Source organism: Ranitomeya variabilis, chromosome 2 (genome assembly GCF_051348905.1).
Source record: "Ranitomeya variabilis isolate aRanVar5 chromosome 2, aRanVar5.hap1, whole genome shotgun sequence".
Lineage (NCBI taxonomy): Eukaryota > Metazoa > Chordata > Amphibia > Anura > Dendrobatidae > Ranitomeya > Ranitomeya variabilis.
In genome coordinates, this window is record NC_135233.1 from 841,086,173 (window position 1) to 841,109,005 (window position 22,833).

General features: G+C 42.4%; 1 protein-coding gene across 3 annotated transcripts in view; it reads right to left on the reverse strand.

Annotated features, from left to right (window-relative positions):
• Positions 1-11,931: 11,931 nt before the first annotated feature.
• The window catches only part of DVL3 (dishevelled segment polarity protein 3), a 112,025-nt gene continuing 101,123 nt past the window's right edge, over positions 11,932-22,833 (reverse strand). Inside the window, exons 10-16 of one of the 3 annotated variants that reach the window (XM_077290139.1) lie at positions 21,585-21,652; positions 19,285-19,434; positions 18,852-18,983; positions 18,507-18,674; positions 16,441-16,653; positions 13,409-13,804; positions 11,932-13,009 (exon numbers count right to left, since the gene is read on the reverse strand). In XM_077290139.1, the coding sequence (XP_077146254.1) occupies positions 12,978-13,009; positions 13,409-13,804; positions 16,441-16,653; positions 18,507-18,674; positions 18,852-18,983; positions 19,285-19,434; positions 21,585-21,652 (1,159 nt within the window). In that variant the 3' untranslated portion in view covers positions 11,932-12,977. Of the gene's footprint in view, positions 13,010-13,238; positions 13,805-16,440; positions 16,654-18,506; positions 18,675-18,851; positions 18,984-19,284; positions 19,435-21,584; positions 21,653-22,833 lie in introns of those variants that run through there. The other 2 variants (XM_077290141.1, XM_077290140.1) reach the window with 2 other exon arrangements.

Genomic DNA, 22,833 nt, shown 5'->3' on the forward strand with positions numbered 1-22,833 from the left:
TATTTCGTCGCTGATCACCCGCTGTCATCGATGGATTGGTGTGTGTGACACCGATCCAGCGATGTGTTCACTTGTAACCAGGGTAAATATCGGGTTACTAAGCGCAGGGCCGCGCTTAGTAACCCAATATTTACCTTGATTACCATTGTAAAAGTTAAAAAAACCCCACTACATACTCACCTTGTGATGTCTGTCACGTCCCCCACCGGCGGCTAACCTGCACTGAATGTGTCAGCGCCGGTCGGCCGAAAAGCAGAGCACAGCGGTGATGTCACTGCTGTGCTCTGCTTTACAGCCGGCCAGCGCTGACACATTCAGTGCAGGGAAGCCGCCGGCGGGGGACGTGACAGACATCAGAAGGTGAGTATGTAGTGTTTTTTTTTTAACTTTTACAATGGTAACCAGGGTAAATATCGGGTTACTAAGTGCAGCCCTGCGCTTAGTAACCCAATGTTTACCCTGGTTACTCGGGTGCTGCAGGGGGACTTCGGCATCGTTGAAGACAGTTTCAACTATGCCGAAGTCGTTCCCCTGATTGTTGGTCGGTGGAGAGTGCTGTCTGTGTGACAGCTCCCCAGCGACCACACAATGACTTACCAACGATCGCATCGCTGGTCGTGATCGTTGGTAAGTCGTTTAGTGTAACGGTACCTTTAGTCACTGCTCATTGTTCAAGCTTATCTAGATCTTAATGAATCCTTTCAGTCTTCTCTAGTGTAAGGGTACTGTCACACTTTGATCGCTACGACGGTACGATTCGTGACGTTCTAGCAATATCCATACGATATCGCAGTGTCTGACACGCAGCAGCGATCAGGGATCCTGCTGAGAATCGTACGTCGTAGCAGATCGTATGGAACTTTCTTTCGTCGCTTGATCACCCGCTGACATCGCTGGATCGTTGTGTGTGACAGCGATCCAGCGATGTGTTCGCTTGTAACCAGGGTAAACATCGGGTAACTAAGCGCAGGGCCGCGCTTAGTAACCCGATGTTTACCGTGGTTACCAGCGTAAAAGTAAAAAAAACCAAACAGTACATACTTACATTCCGGTGTCTGTCCTCCGGCGTCTCAGCTTCTCTGCACTGTGAGCGCCGGCCAGCCAGAAAGCGAGCACAGCGGTGACGTCTGACGTCACCGCTGTGCTTTCCGGCCGCTGTGCTTACACAGTGCAGAGAAGCTGAGACGCCGGAGGACAGACACCGGAATGTAAGTATGTACTGTTTGTTTTTTTAACGTTTACCCTGGTAACCAGGGTAAACATCGGGTTACTAAGCGCGGCCCTGCGCTTAGTTACCCGATGTTTACCCTGGTTACCCGGGGACTTCGGCATCGCTCCAGCGCCGTGATTGCAAAGTGTGACCGCAGTCTACGACGCTGGAGCGATAATCATACGACGCTGCGACGTCACTGATCGTGCCGTCGTAGCGACGAAAATTGCACTGTGTGACGGTACCCTTAGCTATTCCTCCTAGCTTTGCATTATCTGCAAATTTGATTAGTTTACCTTCAGTTCCCTTATCTAGATCATTTAGAAAAATGTTGAACAACACTGGGGCCAGGACAGAGCCTTGTTGTACCTCACTTCAAACACTCTTCCAATTGGATGTGCAACCATTTATTACCACTCTGAGTATGATCACCGAGACATTTATGAATCCACCAAACCGTATATCAATCCCATACTTGGGTTTTATTTTATTTTTTTGAAGGATAGTGTGAGATAATTTATTGAATGCTTTCCTGAAGTTGAGATATACTATATCTACTGCATTTCCCAAGTCCACGCAGTCAGTGATTCCATCATAGAAGGAAATTAGATTAGTCTGGCATTATTTGTTTGCTAAATCACACCCTGGCTCTGGTTAATTACTGTATTCTTACACAATTACTAACATCCATGCTGTTTAATAATTTGTTCAAAGATCGATCCTGGTATAGAAGTAAAGCTCCCAAGCCTGTAATTTTCTGGCTCCATCATCTTTCATTTTTTTGAAGAGAGGGACATTTGCTCTTCTCCAAGCTTCTGAGACATCTCCTGTTCTCCAGGATTTTTCAACGATTTTGGCTAGTGGTTCTGCAGTTTCCTCTACTATCTCTTTCAGTATCCTAGGATGTAATTCATCTGCAACAGGAGATTTAAATTACCTAAGTGTTCCCTTACCATCTCTCTGTTTATAGATAGTGTGGATTCTTTTATTCCTTCGATGGCACCATAAACACTAACAATCAAAAGTGTCACCCAGAAATGGGAGTAATACATTTGCTTTATTGGCAACCAGCTAGCAAGTTGTGACTTAATAAAATGGTGCATTGGTAAATCCCATCCGTCAAACTATGCGCAAGTCCTGTACAGTGGCTTGTTACAGTATTCGCCACCCTTGGCTTTTTAACTATTTTGTTACATTAAACTATTTAGTGCTGACTATAAAAATATTTAAAGATGGTGAAGCAAAGTGATAAAAAAAAAATATATTAACCCCTTTCTGAGATTCAATGTACTATCCCGTCCAGGTGACTTGCGATCACGGGGGGAGGGCAGCCTGTTGCCAGCTGATTATCATAGCTGACAACTGGCATTATGGGCTAGGAGCGGTCACAAAACCGCTCCCGGCACTTCAACCCCCGGAACACTGCGATCAAACAAGATCGCAGCGCTCTGGTGGCATAGGGAAGTATCACGCAGGGACGGGGCTCCCTGCGTGCTTCCGAGACCCTCAGAACAACACGATGTGATCACATTGTTCCGAAGTTCTCCCAGCAGGCCCCCGGATCCAAGATGGCCGCTGGGTCCTTCCAGGTCCTGCAGGAAGGTGGCTTGTCAGTTCCTGCTCAGAGCAGGCGCTGAGAAGCCTCCTACACTGCCTGTCAGATCACTTATCTTACGCAGTGCTCTGCAAATTGTCAGATCAGCCACCTGAGTTTATATGGTGATATCCCACCCAGGGACAAAGTTTAAAAAAAAAAAAAAAAAAAAGTTTAACATGTGTAAAAATATATATATTTTTTTTTTAAACTCCTAAATAAAAAAAATAAATATTTTTCCAAAAAATAAATTTCTTTATGTAAATAAAAAAAACCACCACAATAAAAGTACACATTTAGTATCGCCGCGTCCGTCACGATCCGACCTATAAAATTGTCCCACTAGTTAACCCCTTCAATAAACATCGTAAAAAAAAAAAAAAAAAAAAAAGGCAAAAAAATGCTTTATCATCATACTGCCGCACAAAAAGTGGAACACGCAATCAAAAAGACGGATATAAACATTGTACCGCTGAAAATGTCATCTTGTCCAACAAAAAACGAGTCGCCATACAGCATCATCAGCAAAAAAAAAAAAAGTTATAGCCTCAAAATAAAGTGATGCAAAAATTTTTTTTTTTTTTATATAAAATAGTTTTTATTGTACAAAAGCGCCAAAACAAAAAAATTATATATGAGTATCGCTGTAATCGTGCTAACCCAAAGAATAAAATTGCTTTATCAATTTTACCACACGCGGAACGGTATCAACGCCCCACCCAAAAGAAATTCATGAATTACTGGTTTTTGTTCATTATGCCTCCCAAAAATCATAATAAAAAGCAATCAAAAAATGTCATGTGCCTGAAAAGTGTACCAATAAAAAAAAGTCAACTCGTCCCGCAAAAAACAAGACCTTACATGACTCGGTGGGCCAAAATATGGAAAAATTATAGCTCTCAAAATGTGATGCAAAAACTATTTAGCAATAAAGAGTCTTAGTGTGTGACAGCTGTCAAACAAAAACCCGCTATAAATAGTAAATCAAACCCCTTTCTCACCCTCTTAGTTAGGGAAAAAAATAGTAAAATTAAAAAAAAAAAGTATTTCCATTTTCCATTTTTAGGGATAGGGCTAAAGTTAGGGCTAGAGATGGGGTTAGGGTTTGGATTGCATTATTCGGTTGGGATTAGGGGTGTGTCAGGGTTAGTGGTGTGGTTATGGTTGGGATTAGGGGTGTGTTGGGGTTAGGGTTTGGATAGCGTTTACGGTTGGGATTAGGGGTGTGTCAGGGTTAGGGGTGTGTTGGGGTTAGGGGTGTGGTTATGGTTGGGATTAGGGGTGTGTTGGGGTTAGGGTTTGGATTGCGTTTACGGTTGGGATTAGGGGTGTGTCAGGGTTAGGGGTGTGTTGGGGTTAGGGGTGTGGTTATGGTTGGGATTAGAGTTAGGGGTGTGTTGGGGTTAGGGGTGTGGTTATGGTTGGGATTAGGGATGTGTTGGGGTTAGGGTTGGAGTTAGAATTGGGGGGTTTCCACTGTTTAGGCATAGCAGGGGCTCTCCAAATGCAACATGGCGTCCGATCTCAATTCCAGCCAATTCTGCGTTGAAAAAGTAAAACGGCGCTCCTTCCTTTCAGAGCTCTGCCGGAAACAGTGGTTTACCCCCACATATGGGGTATCGGCGTACTCAGGACAAATTGGACAACAACTTTTGCAGTCCAATTTCTCCTGTTACCCATGGGAAAAAATGGCTAAAAAAAAACCAAAACATTTTTGTGGGATAAAAAAATGATTTATTTTCACAGCTCTACATTATAAAACTTTAGTGAAACACTTGGGGGTTCAAGGTTCTCACAACATATCTAGATAAGTTCCTTGGGGGGTCTATTTTCCAAAATGGGGTCACTTGTGGGGGGCTTCTACTGTTTAGGCACATCAGTGGATCTGCAAACACAACAGCCCGCAGACCATTCCATCAAAGATTGCATAACAAAACACCACTACTTCCCTTCCGAGCCCTGACGTGTGCCCAAACAGTAGTTTTCTCCCACATATGGGGCATCAGCGTACTCAGGACAAATTGCACAACAACTTTTGGGATCCAATTTCTCCTGTTACCCTTGGGAAAATAAAAAATTGGTGGCGAAAAGATCATTTTTGTGAAAAAAAATGATTTTTTAGTTTTACAGCTCTACATTATAAACTTCTGTGAAGCTCTTGGGGGTTTAAAGTGCTCACCACACATCTAGATAAGTTCCTTAGGGGGTCTACTTTCCAAAATGGTGTCACTTGTGGGGGGTTTCCACTGTTTAGGTACATCAGGGGCTCTCCAAACGCGACATGGCGTCCGATCTCAATTCCAGTCAATTTTGCATTGAAATGTCAAACGGCGCTCCTTCCCTTCCGAGCTCTGCCATGCTCCCAAACAGTGGTTTACCTCCACATATGGGGTATCGGCGTACTCAGAACAAATTGTACAACAACTTATGGGGTCCATTTTCTCCTTTTACCTTTCGTAAAATAAAAAAATTGGATCTGAATTAAATTTTTGGTTTAAAAAGTTAAATGTTCATTTTTTTTTTTTTAAAAACATTCTAAAAATTCCTGTGAAGCACCTGAAGGGTTAATAAACTTTTTGAATGTGGTTTAGAGCACCTTGAGAGGTGCAGTTTTTAGAATGGTGTCACTTTGGGGTATTTTCTATCATATAGACCCCTCAAAGTGACTTCATATGTGATGTGGTCTCTAAAAAAAAAAAAAAAATGGTGTTGTAAAAATGAGAAATCGCTGGTCAACTTTTAGTCCTTACAGCTTCCTGACGAAAAAAAATTTTGGTTAATTTTTTGGTTTCAAAACTGTGCTGATGTTAAGTAGACATGTGGGAAATGTTACTTATTAAGCATTTTGTGTGACATATCTGTGTTTTAAGGGCATGAAAATTCAAAGTTGGAAAATAGTGACATTTTCAAAATTTTCACCAAATTTCCATTTTTTTCCCACAAACAAACTTAAGTCATATAAAAAAAATGTACCACTATCATGAAGTACAATGTCATGAGAAAACTGTCAGAATCACCGGGATCCATTGAAGCGTTCCAGAGTTATTACCTCATAAAGGGACAGTGGTCAGAATTGTAAAAAATTGGCCTGGTCACTAACATGCAAACCATCCTTGGGGGTTGTTAAATTAAATTTATGGGATCAAATAACTAAAAATTGGCCTGTGAATACAGGGAGAAAGATAAGTATTTGATACACTGCCGATTTTGCAAGTTTTCTCACCTACAAAGAACAGAAAATAAATTTTTATTGTAGGTACACTTCAACTGTAAGAGGCAAAATCTAAAAATAAAAACCAGAAAATCACACTGTATGATTCTTTTAAAATAATGAAAGTGCATTTTATTGCATGAATTAAGCATTTGATCACCTACCAACCAGCAAGAACTGTGGCTCTTATACAGTCATGGACACAAATTTTGAGAATGAGACAAGTATTAATTTTTCCAAAGTCTACTGCTTCATTTTTTCTAATGGCAATTTGCATATACTCCTGAATGTCAGTGATCAGCTTAACAGCAATTACTGTACTTGCAAAGTCAATATTTGCCCAGAAAATGAACTTTAACCCCCAAAACACATTTCAACATCATTGCAGTCCTGCCTTAAGGCCATGTGCACACGTTCAGTATTTTTCGCGTTTTTTCGCTATAAAAACGTGATAAAAACGCGAAAAAAACGCTAACATATGCCTCCCATTATTTTCAGTGTATTCCGCATTTTTTGTGCAAATGTAGCCTTTTTTTCGCGAAAAAATCGCATCGCGGAAAAAAAAGCAACATGTTCATTAAAATGCGGAATTGCAGGGGATTCCGCACACCTAGGAGTGCATTGATCTGCTTACTTCCCGCACGGGGCTGTGCACACCATGCGGGAAGTAAGCAGATTATGTGCGGTTGGTACCCAGGGTGGAGGAGAGGAGACTCTCCTCCACGGACTGGGCACCATATAATTGGTCAAAAAAAAGAATTAAAATAAAAAATAGTCATATACTCACCTTCGATGTCTTCCCGCCTCTCCGCTGCATGCTGCCGCTTCGGTTTCTATAACTGGTGTGCGGTGAAGGACCTGAGATGACGTCACGGTATTGTGATTGGTCGAGACCGGTCATGTGACCGCTCACGTGACCGCGACATCATGGAAGGTCCTGAACCACACCGGCATCTATAGGAACGGACACCTGCAGGTGAGTATAACCATTTTTTATTTTTTTATTTTTAAACATTCTTTTACTATAGATGCTGCATAGGCTGCATCTATAGTAAAAAGATGGTCACACTTGTCAAACGCTATGTTTGACAAGTGTGACCAACTTGTCAGTCAGTTTTCCAAGCAATGCTACAGATCGCTTGGAAAACTTTAGCATTCTGCAAGCTAATTACGCTTGCAGAATGCTAAAAACACGGAAAAAAAACGCAAAAAAAAAATGCGGATTTCTTGCAGAAAATTTCCGGTTTTCTTTAGGAAATTTCTGCAAGAAATCCGGACGTGTGCACATACCCTAAAAGGAGCAGCTAACATCGTTTTAGTGATTGATCCATTAACACAGGTGTGGGTGTTGATGAGGACAGGGCTGGCGATCAATCAGTCATGATTAAGTAAGAATGACATCACTGGACACTTTAAAAGGAGGCTGGTGCTTGGTATCATTGTTTCTCTTCAGTTAACCATGGTTATCTCTAAAGAAACACGTGCAGCCATCATTGCACTGCACAAAAATGGCCTAACAGGGAAGAGTATCGCAGCTACAAAGATTGCACCTCAGTCAACAATCTATCGCATCATCAAGAACTTCAAGGAGAGAGCTTCCATTGTTGTCAAAAAGGCTCCAGGGCGCCCAAGAAAGACCAGCAAACGCCAGGACCTTATCTTAAAACGGTTTCAGCTGCGGGATCGGACTACCAGCAGTGCCGAGCTTGCTCAGGAATGGCAGCAGGCTGGTGTGAGTGCTTCTGCACGCACTGTGAGGCGGAGACACTTTGAGCAAGGCCTGGTTTCAAGGAGGGCAGCAAAGAAGCCACTTCTCTCCAGAAAAAACATCAGGGACCGACTGATATTCTGCAAAAGGTACAGGGAGTGGACTGCTGAGGACTGGGGCAAAGTCATTTTCTCTGGTGAATCCCCTTTTCGATTGTTTGGGACATCTGGAAAACAGCTTATTCGGAGAAGAGGTGAGCGCTACCACCAGTCTTGTCTCATGCCAACTGTAAAGCATGCTGAAATTATTCATGTGTGGGGTTGCTTCTCAGCCAAGGGAATCGGCTCACTCACAGTCTTGCCTAAAAACACAGCCATGAATAAAGAATGGTACCAGAATGTCCTCCAAGAGCAACTTCTCCCAACCGTCCAAGAGCAGTTTGGCACCCAACAATGCCTTTTCCAGCATGATGGAGCACCTTGCCATAAAGCAAAGGTGATAACTAAAGGGCTCATGGAACAAAACAGAGATTTTGGGTCCATGGCCTGGAAACTCCCCAGATCTTAATCCCATTGAGAACTTGTGGTCAATCATCAAGAGACGGGTGGACAAACAAAAACCAACAAATTCTGGCAAAATGCAAGCATTGATTATGCAAGAATGGACTGCTATCAGTCAGGATTTGGTCCAGAAGTTGATTGAGAGCATGCCAGGGAGAATTGCAGAGGTCTTGAAGAAGAAGGGTCAACACTGCAAATATTGACTTGCTGCATTAACTCATTCTAACTGTCAATATAACCTATTGGTACTCATAATATGATTGCAATTATATTTCTGTATGTGATATAAACATCAGACAAACACTAATAAAAACCAGAGGGCAGCAGATCATGTGAAAATATAATTTTGGTGTCATTCTCAAAACTTTTGGCCATGACTGTAGACCTGTTAGTTTTTCTTTAAGCCGCTCTCTTAGGCTGCTGTCACACTAGCAGTATTTGGTCAGTATTTTACATCAGTATTTGTAAGCCAAAACCAGGAGTGGGTGATAAATGCAGAAGTGGTGCATATGCTTCTGTTATACTTTTCCAGTCCTGGTTTTGGCTTACAAATACTGATGTAAAATACTGACCAAATACTGATAGTGTGACGGCAGCCTTACTCTCCACTCATTACCTATATTAATTGCACCTGTTGGAACTTGTTACCTGAATAAAAGACACCTGTCCACACAAGCAAACTCCAACCTCTCCACCATGGCCAAGACCAAAGAGCTGTCTATGGACACCAGGGCCAAATTTGTATGCCTGCAAAAGCCTGAGATGGGCTACAGGACAAGAGGCAAGCAACTTGGTGGGAAGGCAACAGCTGTTGGCACAATTATTAGAAAATATAAGAAACAAGATGACTGTCAATCTTCCTCAGTCTGGGGCTCCATGCTACATCTCGCCTTGTGGGGTAAGGATAATTCTGAGGTCAGCAACAGCCCAGAACTACACAGGAGGACCTGGTCAATGACCTTAAGAGAACTGGGACCAGTGTCTCAAACATTACCGTCAGTAACACACTACGTTGTCAAGATTAAAATCCTGCAGGGCACACAAGGTCCCTCTAATCACACCAAAACATGTCCAGGCCCATTTGAAGTTCACCAATAACCATCTGGATGATCCAGAGGAGGAATGGGAGAAGGTCATATGGTCAGACGAGACCAAAATAGAACTATTTGGTATTCACTCCACTCGCCGTGTTTGGAGGAAAGCGGCAGAGTACAACCCCAAGAACCTTGTCACAATGTGAAGCATGGTGGCGGGAAGCATCATACTTTGGGGGTGCTTTTCTGGAAAGGGGACAGGACGACTGCATCGTATTGAAGGGAGGATGGATGGGGTCATGTATCGTGAGATTTTGGCGATTAACCTCTTTTCCTCAGTAAGAGCATTGAAAATGGGTTGTGACTGGGTCTTCCAGCGTGGCAATGACCCAAAACACAGCCTGGGCAACTAAGGAGTGGACCCGTAAAAAGCATTTAAAAAAGGTCCTCTAGCGGCATAGCCAGTTTCCAGGCCAGAACTGAATAAAACATTTTTTGGAGGGATCTGAAACCTGAAAGATCTGTATGGCGTAGTGGCCAAAATCCCTGCTGCAGTGTGTGAAAACTTGGTCAAGAACTACAGGAAACATCTGACCTCTGTAATTGCAAAAACAGATTATTGTACCAAATACAATAGGAAAACAAAACTTTTATATAAAAAAAAACTTATTTTATGCAATAAAATGCAAAAATCATAAAATATTTTTTTAAGAATCTGTCTTACAGTTGAAGTGTACCACGATAAAAATTACCGACCACTCCATTCTTGAGTGTTGTGGTGGTGAATACTTTTGCAAGCCACTGTATGTAGAATACATCTGTATGGTCCTGTATAGCTGAAATACCCACAACGCAATCCTTCATGACTAGCTTCATTTCGGACTGTTCAGTCTTTGTAATAAGTATGGTCAGTATTTGTAAGCCAAAATCAGGAGTGGAACAATAAGATGAAATTATAATAGAAACACGTCACCACTTCTGTATTTTTCATCTGCTCCTGGTTTTGGCTTACAAATAAGGATATACTAACCAAATAGTGAACATGGCCTTACACTGTGTATATACACAAATTCTCTCCCCTCAGCCATCTTGGGGAATGTCTTATATTAATGGTATAAGACACAGCATTTGCCTCAGGAACACAATTTTAACATACTTTTCTAGGTTTTTGGAGAAAGCTTGTCATGATATTCAATGAAGGTGATTGGGGAAAAAATTCAAGAGGAGTATAGTTTGTCCTGCATAGGAGAAACACTAACATACCTATAGTTCTTCACCTCTTTTGGAGCTGTGGGTCAGGATCAGGAGCCATGCCGTACATTTAGTGGTGCTGCTCCATGACATGGCTCTTCACTGATGCAATTTGTGATTTTTCTGAACATATTTTTGAGCTCATCGATGGTAGGATGCTCTCTGCTATAACTGATATAGTATTTGTAATTAATGAAGCTCTTCTACAGAATTTCTTGACTTCTTCACGAACTTCAGTATCCAGACAATGGAAAACCCAAGTAACCTCCCTCAGTTCAAGAATGGGTTACAGAAATGAATCAACAGGAGCTAATGGAATGTGGCAAAAAAGAATGACAACCATGATACTTTCTGGAAAACATGGTGTGTCCCAGACATTTCTAGGTGGCAGTAATATATTTCTAACCCCATCTTATTTCAGCTACGTGACAGAATGAGAGCTGCTCAAGAACTCTTATGGATACAATACTCCATTTTGCTGGTATCTGGTAGACCACCACCTGTTTTTTCTCCGTGCTTTTCATTCCTTTCCTTCTCATTCTCCCTTTCACTTCATATTGTCTATTACTAATTTTACTTCTTTTTGTATCATCTCAATAATAAATGGATAGAAGCTCTTCATCCAATGATGATTCTTGTAACTCTTTATACATGACTCTTAGCATTACTACATTTGTTGGTGGGACCATCTATTTAGATGACAATTCCACTTGATAACCTACATATGTTTGGATGTCATCTTGAGATTCAGGACATCAATGATATTGCTTATCTGCTAGTTTCAAGGTCTTCCACTTGCTGACATCACCTTTCTTATTATAGCTCAAGCGCCATCTTTTTTTATTAAAAACTACTGCCTTTTGTTTTACGTTTCATTATTCTGTTTAATGAAAAGATCTAATAAAGAAAAAACAAAACAAAAGCATAATTAAAAGGATTGTCCAGCCTTAGGGTAAAACTCTGCCATCATTGTATGACTGCAGGTAGTCTCCAGTCACTATGACAGTGTGCACACTGAGGATTTTCTGTTGTCGGGAAGCAGGCGGGTGCATGACCACAAGTATATGATTTGCATACATTGCAGTCATGTGCAGACTAGACGTGCGCGGACTCGCTCAACACAAGTGTATTGAGCAAGGTTAGACACGTCTAGTCGGGATGTGGTCACAAATAAACAAATAGCATAGTTGCTCACATGACAGCCCGATCCTGGTGCCAGAGAATAGTGTGTGCTGTGAGGATTCACAAGTCTGCAGGGAGAGTGACTTGTACCCCAAGACTGAACAACCTCTTTAAAGTAGAATTCTTCGAACACACCCCAAAACTTTTAGAAATTCCCCCCACAAGATGAAAGGACACAACATAAAATGTGTGTAGATTTATTGCAGCAGAAACATTTCAGTGCAACAAAGCAATGGAAAAAAAACCAAAACAAAAACAAATGAAAAACACAGGCTCTTGCTCACAGTTCTGCTTCAGGTGTGTCGCTCCCAGACACCCACATTGCAGCAATGCATCAGTCCACTACAGAGCCTAGAAAGCGGGAGCAGATCTTGTGCACAACACAAGTCTCCCTTTGGGTAGATGCTAAGGCAAATCATCAATTTTCTACAATTGTGCCATTCTGCGCTGTCCTGTCAGTTTGTATACAAACTCTGAAAAAGCTAAAAAGTCACTGGAAGTGTACAATCTGTTTGCCACTAGCCCCAATTGTGCCTTTATTTAGTGTTACCAGGAGGGGGGAGGGGTGGGCTTGTAAAGATTCAAAGGATTATGGTGTTTGGGAGAAAAAAAAAAAAAAGAGAAATATATAGTGTTCATATTGCATTAGCACCGTTATTCATGGGCATTGTTCTCCAAGTGACAGGAGAATAATTAGCAAAAAAAACAAAACAAGTAAAAGATGTGTTAAACATCTACATGGCAACCTCAAGTTGCTGAAAAGAGGTATTAGTTCTTTGCTGCCTGTATGATGTGCAATATAATGCAACACAAACATAAAATACAAGGGGGGGGGAAAATGGTAAAATCACAGGTTTTCCTGACAGGAAAGGAGTTCAGCCAAAAATTAGATGATCCTACTACTCTTCAAAAATAGGTACCTTTAGAAAAGGGAGCTACAAGGGCTGAATTCTTTGAAAGAGTAGATATGAGAGTATGAGGTTTGATGCACATCAGTTTATATATGGAATCAGAAAAATCATGGCACTCCAAAGGCAAGATAGTCATGTTCTTTGCAACTTATGAATATGTAAGGCTTGTGGTGCTTCACTCCAATCGGTCATCTTCTACTTAGACCAAAATCTTCCCGTGGTAATGGATTCTCTTCATCTATACAATGACGCCATGATATGTTCAAGGAAGGGATACCCTCCGACTGAGGATCATACACTTTCCCTGGCAACTTGCTCAGAGAAAGTCAAAGACCCCCGAATTCTTGGCTGCTTAATAAAAGAAACACAGTTGTAAAGGGGGAAAAAAACTAAAGTAAATCCATTCCATTACTGGCGTTTGTCTTTAAACAGATGCAATATTAATTTGTTAAAATCAATCTGTTACATAAGCCAAGCAACCAGGCAAGAATGTGGCCAGCCTCTTCCATCTGCACAAACATACAGTCTGGAGCGGGGTCTCATAGATTAGGTGCATGATTAGTGGCTAGTGTGAGGGTCCGTGCGAACATCACACATACATCTTAGCGGAATCGTGCTGGCCTTTCCATTTCTGTACTTAGTATCAGGATGTAAATAATAATTAGAACATTTTCAGAAAACAAAACTTGCTAAAAACAGGGGCCGACGATGGAAATGTTGCTCACATAACATCCACAAAGAACTCACTGGGATTGCCCATAGCCATGCGGAAAGACTGTCTACTAGCGGTGAGTTCAGGTGGGACGGAGGCTAAATCACGGCCTGGGGGGGCTCCTGGAGGGCCCAAGATTTGGGGTGGAGCTGGCATCATCATCATTGGGGGGCCATAAAGAGGAGGAATCCCAGGAGGACCATATGACTGGTGTGTATGGTGGCTCCTTATGCTGTGTGCTATGGAGTGGTGGCTCCTGTGGCTGTGTTCACTTGCTGGTACCGAGCGTTCACTTGCTGCTCGGTCTCTTCGTAGACTGCTACGTGTAGTGTGGTCCGACTCACTTCCACTCCCTCCAGATTTAGAGTCACCAGTTTTAGGGTCTTTCCTTTTTTCTGTACTACTGCGGTTGGAGCCACTACTTCTACTACCTGCAATAGACAAACAGAAAAACAAGATATTTTAGACTGAAAGGGAAAGAAATTACACCTAATCAGTGTATGCTTTTCAATTTTTCAGAGAGTTAGGAATGAAACCCTGTAGAACAGGAAGCAATAAGTTGTAATTAGAAGCAAACTCTTAAAAGTAGACATGGTAAAAATAAAAATATTTAGAAATAGAATATACTTTAACAATGGAGCCTCACGGATATGTTCATTGCTACAGATAAATCATAATTGACCAGCCTTCTGCACCTCTCATGCTATGAGGGGAAGTGGGTTTAAAGGAGATATCTGAAACATTAACATTGATGCGTGATCATTGGGTGTGCTACATCCAACACCCCCACTGATCAGCTGTATCCGATGCAGGCTGCTGATGGAACTGCTCAGTTGTAGAGCTGCACAGCTCTGTCAACTGCATAGTGGGTGTGGATGGGTACTGCACAGCTGACCCCCACTCGTCCCAATAGGGGGTGGATGTGCAGTGCTTGGCAGTGGCGACTATGCAGTTCACGGAGTTGTGCAGCTCCACAATTGAGCAATTTCTTCCGTTGTCAGCACCTGGAACAGCAGATTAGTGTCAGGTCAGTTGTTGCACCACCAACTAATAGGGTATGTGCACACGTTGCAGATTTTGATGCGGATCCACAGCATTTTTGGATGCGCTGAATTGCATCAAATCCGCAGTGTAGTGCACAACCAATGTTAGTCTATGTGAAATTGACATTTGGTGTGCACATGCTGTGGGAAAAAAAGCGCGGAATCGCAGCGTGTTATTTTCAGCAGCATGTCAATTCTTTTAGCTGATCTGCAGCGTTTCTGTATCCATTGACTCCCATCGTTAGGCCAATCTGCAGCAAAACCGCAGGTTTAAAAAAGATCTAAGGTTTTGCTGAGGATGCGCCGGCAAGAAACGCTGAAGATCGGAAGGGGGAAGAGTGCGTGTCTGCGGGTGCGTGGCGACGGGTGCGTGTAGACAGGCATCGTGAGATGGGACTACTAGTCCCATCCAGCTATGCCTGCTACAGTGACAGCTAGCCGGATGATGGGACAGTAGTACTCCCATCATCCAGCTACTGTATTAAAGTGTAAAGAAAACACATACACACATCTAGACATACAGTACATACAACTTGCAGTACATACTCACCAATCACCTAGTCCCCGAAGCCCTCAATCACCTGGAAAAAAATGTAAATAAAAAAACAACAATGTACTCCCTGATCTGATATAATCTATTTAATAACGAGTGTCCCATGACCATCTCCCACTGAGAGCTGTCACATTGGCAGCTGCAACAGCTCTCCAGGGGCTCCAGGATAGAATGACGGAATGTATCCTTCCGCACTGTATCCCTCCACCGCTGTGAGTACAGTATAGTTCATACTGTCGATTGCAGCACTGCTACGTGGGAAAACTCTCACGCAGCAGTGCCGTAGAGTGAGAAGCCCATTGAACCCTCAGTGATAACACTGCAGGAGCCATTGTCTCCTGTCAGTGTGTCACTGGAGGGCGTACAGAGCAGTCACATCTCCTGATGTGACTGCTCTATAGGGGAGATCGTCGTGGGACACTCGATGTTATATGGACTGCTTCGGACAGGGAGTACTTGTGTTGGTTTATTATTTTAATTTTTTTTTTCTCTCAGGAGATCGAGGGTGCATGGATTGGCCGAACAATAAAGATGGCAAAACTGTGTGGTGTTTCATTCCATTAAAATACTTTATTTTGCATGTGTGTGTGTTTATTTTTATTTGTTTTATTGAAGCCTGTCCATTACTAAGCCGGCTTGATGGCACCTTACAATTCAAAGGTAGCATCAACCCCAACTATTGCCCCATATGCCACTGCTACAGGGCAGTGGGAAGAGAGAGGCTAAGTGCCGGAATTGGCGCATCTTACAGATGTGCCATTTCTGGGGCGGCTGAGTGCTGGTGTTTGTAGCCTGGACTGGAGCGTGCGGCTGCATGTATTTCTATGTAGCTGAGCGCTCCGGTCCCGAGTGCGGGCCGCAGTGCTGTGTATTGAGGTGCGAGACTCATGTGAGTTTCTCGCAAGTGTGACCCCGGCCTAATGCAGATATTTTGCATGTGTGTGTGTGTCTCTTTATTTAACTCTTTATGTACCATTTTATTATGTTTATTACTAAACATCGGGCTTGGTATTTATCTATCCATCTATCTATAGATCTCTCTATCCATCATGTCTCTCTATAGATCTATCCATCTATAGATCTATTTTTCTGTCTGTGTAAACATTATTCTTCAATGGAGTATGTATATGAAGAGGTTGGATAAGAAATGACATCACAACTCTTTTTTCTGTTCAATCATAGATCTTTAGTTAGCTTTCAAAAACGCATACAAATCCGCATGAAAATCCCCATCAAAAAAGCATTTTCTGCCAGAAGATGCAGTATCGAACAGAAACGCCCACGGGCAAATCTGCAACGTGTGCACATACCCTAAGGATAGGCCATCAATGCTTAATGTGTGAAGTCCCAGACAACCCTTTTAAAGTTGGAGGAATTTCATGCAAAATAATGCTACAAAGACAACAATACTTAAAGACATTTGAGAATCGCGTTATATAGCATGTTTACAAAGGCTTTAATAAAGGGTTACCTTCACTGTGCTGACTGCCAGCACTACCACCTCCATAGCTATATCCAGGCTCTGGAAATCCTGGGTGAGGGCTATAAGGATGAGGCAATGGGTACTGATACTGAAACGCCATGGGCCAGGGAGCCGCTCCAGGATGTGGAAGTGGAGCCAGTGTGTCCTGATCAGATGTCCCACTGGAACCGTCATGATCATTAAGGGAAAGATTTGCCATATCTAATGAATAGAGAGAAACATTTTAACTCGGACATCAGCATATATGTGGTTTAGGCTACGTTCACATTTGCGTTGTGCGCCGCAGCGTCGGCGCCGCAACGCACAACGCAAATAAAAACGCAGCAAAACGCATGCACAACGCTGCGTTTTGCGCCGCATGCGTCGTTTTTTTCATTGAATTTGGACGCAGCAAAAATGCAACTTGCTGCGTCCTCTGCGCACCGACGCGGGCGCCGCAGCGACGCATGCGGCGCAAAACGCAAGTGCGCCGCATGTCCATGCGCCCCCATGTTAAATATAGGGGCGCATGACGCATGCGGCGCCGCTGCGGCGCCCGACGCTGCGGCGAGGACCGCAAATGTGAACGTAGCCTTACAGAGAACATAAAATACCAGCTGAACCAGCGACAGAGGGAAGACCATGTTTCACCACATCAGGATTAGACGTTTAATGACATGTGCCTTTTAAAAAGCTTTCAGTTTCTATTTTTGATTCCCATCATACTCAACAGTTTTGTAGAATAAATCAATACAATGTAAGGATTCCAAATCTACAACAAGCAGAATATGAGCTCCTATTAGTACTGTATGTCACAGATTAATTGTATTTTCCCCTCTGGTCACAATTCAGAACTGGCTCTTAAGGCCGGCGTCACACTAGCGTATTGCATCCGATGCGAGTTCATCGGATGCGATATGCTAATGACACTCGGCTCCTGCTCGCAGCAGACCAGGAGCCGAGTGTCATGCGTCTGTGCTCAGATTCTCTTGCACAGGGAGGATCGGAGCACAGCTGCGGAGGAGGTGGAGAAATGAATTTCTCCATCTCCTCCATTGCTTTTCTCCATCTCCTCCATTGCTGGGGTCCGCTTTTAACGCACGTCACTCGGATGATATCCGAGTGGTGTGCGCTGTCTCACTCGCACCCATAGGCTTATATGGGTGCGAGTGAGCCCAGAGTTTTCCTCGGTCCAAGACAATCGCAGCATGCTGCGATTGTCTCGGACCGAAGAAAACGGCCGACAAAAAGTCGGCTGCTGGGAGCTGCCCCATAGCTGAACATTGGTCCGAGTGCAATGCGATTTTTTATCGCATTGCACTCGGCCGTTTAAAACGCCAGTGTGACGCCGGCCTAAGACTCAAAGTGTTGAGGTTTTGTATATAAATTCTATTTAAGGTTTGCCCCAACACCACTTAGAAGTAGTGATGAGTAAATGTGTTTGGATAAGGTGTTATCCGAGCATGCTCGGGTGCTAACTGAGCGACTTCGACGTGCTCAAAAAATATGTTCGAGTCCCCGCGGCTGCATGTCTCGCGGCTGTTCGACAGCTGCAACACATGCAGGTTGTGGCTATCAAACAGCCACGAGATATGCAGCTGCGGGGACTCAAACATATTCTTCAAGCACGCCGGAGTCACTCAGCACTCCAGCATGCTCAGATAACACCTTATCCGAGCACACTCACTCAGCACTACTTAAAAGCTATCCACCAGAGTGATGAAAAAAATAAATCTCTTATTTATATGGAGTGGTGGTTGAGCTTACACTTTACTTCTCTTTTCATTGTCTAAGATTGATTAAGGTAGCGCAGTATAGAACGTAGCTATCAGTTTTCAAAAGATAATGTACAAGATTGACCACATCTCCATCAAAATCTTCCATACAGTGGAGGTGCGGTGAGAACAAATGGGAAGAGTGGCCCCTCCAGACCCCATATTTATCACCTAAATATAAAATGCCTTTTTAAGTACCAATGTACAAAAGAACACACCCTGTTAGAAGAGAATTATGAAGAATATACATATGTAATGCAATACACATGAGCTTTGGTGGGATAATGGATTGGTACATACTGCCACAAAGATCTCCAAAAATGTAGTAACACTGCTCAGAGAAAGTAATTTTATTGACTGTATGGCGGATATATCCAGCTTTCAGAAGATTGCTTGCATATTTCCTTGCTTCCCGGCGATCTGTGAAGCCCTCTACATGATTATACAACCAGTCTACTACGTCAGAGCCTGAAAGCAGAAAGGTCAGCAATGGAATTAGGGAAACAAACAATGGTAATTCATTATATCTCACTGTGGTTAATTAAATATATGAAAAACTGACCAAGATCAGCATGGGATGATGGACAAAGAAAACACTTACTACATGATAAATAGTCACCATTATTGTAGATACTCCTTACTCACCGATGAAAGCATTGGGGATGGTAATTTTTAGCCACATCCTATCCCGCACCTCCAAACCAGATTCTGGTGAGCTCATTGCTTTCACAATTGTCACCATGTCGCTATGTATGGACAGCTGAAAGTCATCAAAGCCTTAGAGAATACAAACAGATGATTGAGATGCAATGGCTACTTCACATTTCTTTGGCAAAAGTTTGTTTTGTCTCTAGATAAAAATGAGCGATTTGATGGCCATAACTTTTTCTTTTTATCTTATATGTGGCATGCAAAGTGGAACCTGGCAGACTCCATTATAAATCGATGGGGGTCAATCGTTCACAGGTCTGACATTGCACTCTGGAATCCATCCCATAGAGGTAATGTGAACAGAGCCAAAAAGTAAGAACTGATATCAGTGTCTTTGGACTAGAAGTAATAAACGTATTACACTTACGCTCAGTTTCAGGTATAGAGCTGGTAATGGAGGAGCTGGTTGAAGTTATTGTGCTCATAGATGGACTCATTCCATAGGCTGGGTAGGTACCGGTCATTGCTGCTGTATGAGAAACCCAAGCTGCTGGGTCAATAGGCCTAATTGGTTCACCTAATGTGGAAACATGGCGTAATAATTGAGGTTAAAAAGAGGACTAAAGATTATAAAGGGAGCAATGAAGAGGACTATATACAAAACAAAATTAAAGCAGTTGTCCCCTTTCTGTTAACACTTGTCTTTGGTGTTAAAAAAAAAACAACAATAAAAAATAAAAACACTTAATTGTGCTATACTATACTTCCTTGGGTCCAGCGAGGAGTCTCCGCTAATACCCCCACTGTCTAGCACAGGCTGCAGCACCGATAACAGAACCACAGCCACTCACACCTCAGCACACTTGCCAGTGTAGACCGAAGGCTGGATCAGAGCCACTGAGCTAACTGGCTGCCATGCTGTCGACTTGCATCAGCGCCCCAGCCAATGCCCGACATTGAGAACTGAAGCGGATAAACGTTACCTGAAATAGGACAACCCCTGTTCAAGGGTCACATACATCATGGAAAATCAATCCTAATATTATGGCATGTGAAATTGTTACTTTTTCCCCACAAATTGTGAATGAAAAAAAATAAATTATATCTATACACACACACACACACACACACACGAGAGAGAGATTTATATATAGTGTTCTCATTTACTGAGAATAAAATGGATTTCCAATGCAACGTTATTTTAGCTAGCAAATAAGGAGCAAAGAAGTTTATATACATAAGTCCTGAAGCGTGTAAACACTGCATTGTTCAGGTCCGCAAGCCCTAACTTCCTCGGCATGCAGCAAAACGGTCAGCATATCCAGGCACTGTGACATTACCAATTCATGGGGAAGAAGTGACAGAAAGCAAAAGAAGGAAAGAAAGATTTAAAGAAAAAAAAATTGTTGGGGTTAATAAATTGGAGAACTCCTGTAGTAACCACCGAAGTAGCACATGTACTACTGTACTACAGGATCACAGGTGACGTCCCCTACCCCTATGATTGGATCTCCAAATACCCTGTGTAGAGACTACATGCTGGATACACGCAGCCACCACGAGAAGCAGGCATGGTGGCTCAGTACAAAGAGGAGCTATCACCAAATGAAACCGTCTAAAATAATTACCGTAACTAGTTTATCTAGAAGTGCTTATTTGTTTACGATAGAGACTAGTTAGGAATTCAGAATCCAAAAAAATGTTCCTATAAGATCACCTGTTTTCTTCAAAAGACCGTCACCATCTTGTGGTTGGTATGGCTTTTTATGGCTCCTTTTGCTGTGCGCAGCACTCCAATCTATATGTGGTCTGGTTCTTTCATTCTTTTAAATACTGCTCTATATGTTCTAAACAGTGATCTTGTGATAACAAGCAAGATTATGCAGTTTAGATTAAAAAAAAAAAAATAGAAAAAAAAAATGGGGGAATGAAAGAGAATCATTGTGCTACCGTGGCGGGGTACAGTTTATTAATGCAGGTGTAATTAATGCTCCGCTTCAAGTAATATTCTAAGGTGAGCTCTCAATGGGATCACAGCATAGAGCAGTGTTTAGAAAAATGGTAGGCATGGAGAGTAAAGCGCAGCTGAGAGTCACTGGCACCAACATTAATAAAGTAAAGCTATGCTAACAGTAGCATTGAGATTTTCCTTCATTCCCCTATCCAGAAAATGATATCTCTGCCCTATTAAGCAAGATCTTGCAATAACTTGCAAGAAAATGCCATTTATGAGAGAGAGATCGCATACAGTGCTGGGGAGTGACACAGCACCGCCAGGCATCCTGAGAAATACTAGTCTGGCTGCTACTTTCAGCAGAAAGTCTGCAATTTGCATTGTATGTAAATTATTTCCCCAAATAACTTGTTAACACAAAAACTGTATTTTTTAGGAATTAAAAATAAATAAATAATAATAATAATAATAATAATAACAACAACACACATCATAATATATACATATTTTATACATATATACACATATACATACATATATTATAACTATATCTATATATCTATCTATCTATCTATCTATCATCTGATTGGTACTTTAGATGCACTCCACACAATGGACAATGGTAAGACATTATGCAGTAATCTACCTCTATGGTGGCTGCAAGAAGTCAGAGTGTAGTGCCTTAAAGGGGGTCATTAAAGATGCACAGAAGGATCACTCAGAACAGAATTTTGAACCCATTACAAGAGAGATATGGATTGGCTGGAACTTACTTCTTGGCAATGTAAAGCAACCGCGAGGAGAGGGATCCCAACACTTAGCGACAGTAAGAGTAATGGGCCTGCAAGAGAAAAATGTAAGGATACTTATTATACTAGGAAAAATTCAGTGTATCAAACTAAAAGTGTTTTTAAAAGTGGTCTCCAAGTCTTTAAAAGGGCACCTCCAATCCTGAATTTCTCAAGAGCTCTTTATTTAAAGGGGTAATAACGTTTCCTCACTTTCATCCTCTTTATTAAGGAAATAATAAATAAAGCCCAGAATTTTTTATTTTCCCAAGGGTAACAGGAGAAATTTGACCCCAAAAGTTGTTTCCAGTTTCTCCTGAGTACGCCGATACCCCATATGTGGGGGTAATCCACTGTTTGGGTACATGCCGGGGCTCGGAAGTGAAGTAGTGACGTTTTGAAATGCAGACTTTGATGGAATGCTCTGCGGGCGTCACGTTGCGTTTGCAGAGCCCCTGATGTGCCTAAACAGTAGAAACCCCCCACAAGTGACCCCATTTTGGAAACTAGACCCCCAAAGGAACTTATCTAGATGTGTGGTGAGCACTTTGAACCCCCAAGTGCTTCACAGAAGTTTATAACGCAGAGCCATGAAAATAAAAAATCATTTTTCTTTCCTCAAAAATAATTTTTTAGCCCGCAATTTTTAATTTTCCCAAGGGGAACAGGAGAAATTGGACCCCAAAATTTGTTGTCCAGTTTCTCCTGAGTATGCTGGTACCCCATATGTGGGGGTAAACCACTGTTTGGGCACACGTCGGGGCTCGGAAGGGAGAGAGCACCATTTGACTTTTTCAATGCAAGATTGGCTGGAATCAATGGTGGCGCCATGTCGCGTTTGGAGACCCCCTGATGTGCCTAAACAGTGGAAACCCCTCAATTCTAACTTCAACACTAACCCCAACACACCCCTAACCCTAATCCCAACCCTAACCCCAACACACCCCTAACCCTAGTCTTAACCCTAATTCCAACCCTAACCCTATGTGCCCATGTTGCGGATTTGTGTGCGGATTTTTCCGCACCGTTTTTGAAAAATCTGCAGGTAAAACGCACTGCGCTTTACCTGCGGATTTACCGCGGATTTCCAGTGTTTTGTGTGGATTTCACCTGCGGATTCCTATTATGGAGCAGGTGTAAAACGCTGCGGAAAATACAACGCAGCATTTCCGTGCTGTATTTTCCGCACCATGGGCACAGCGGATTTGGTTTTCCATAGGTTTACGTGGTATTG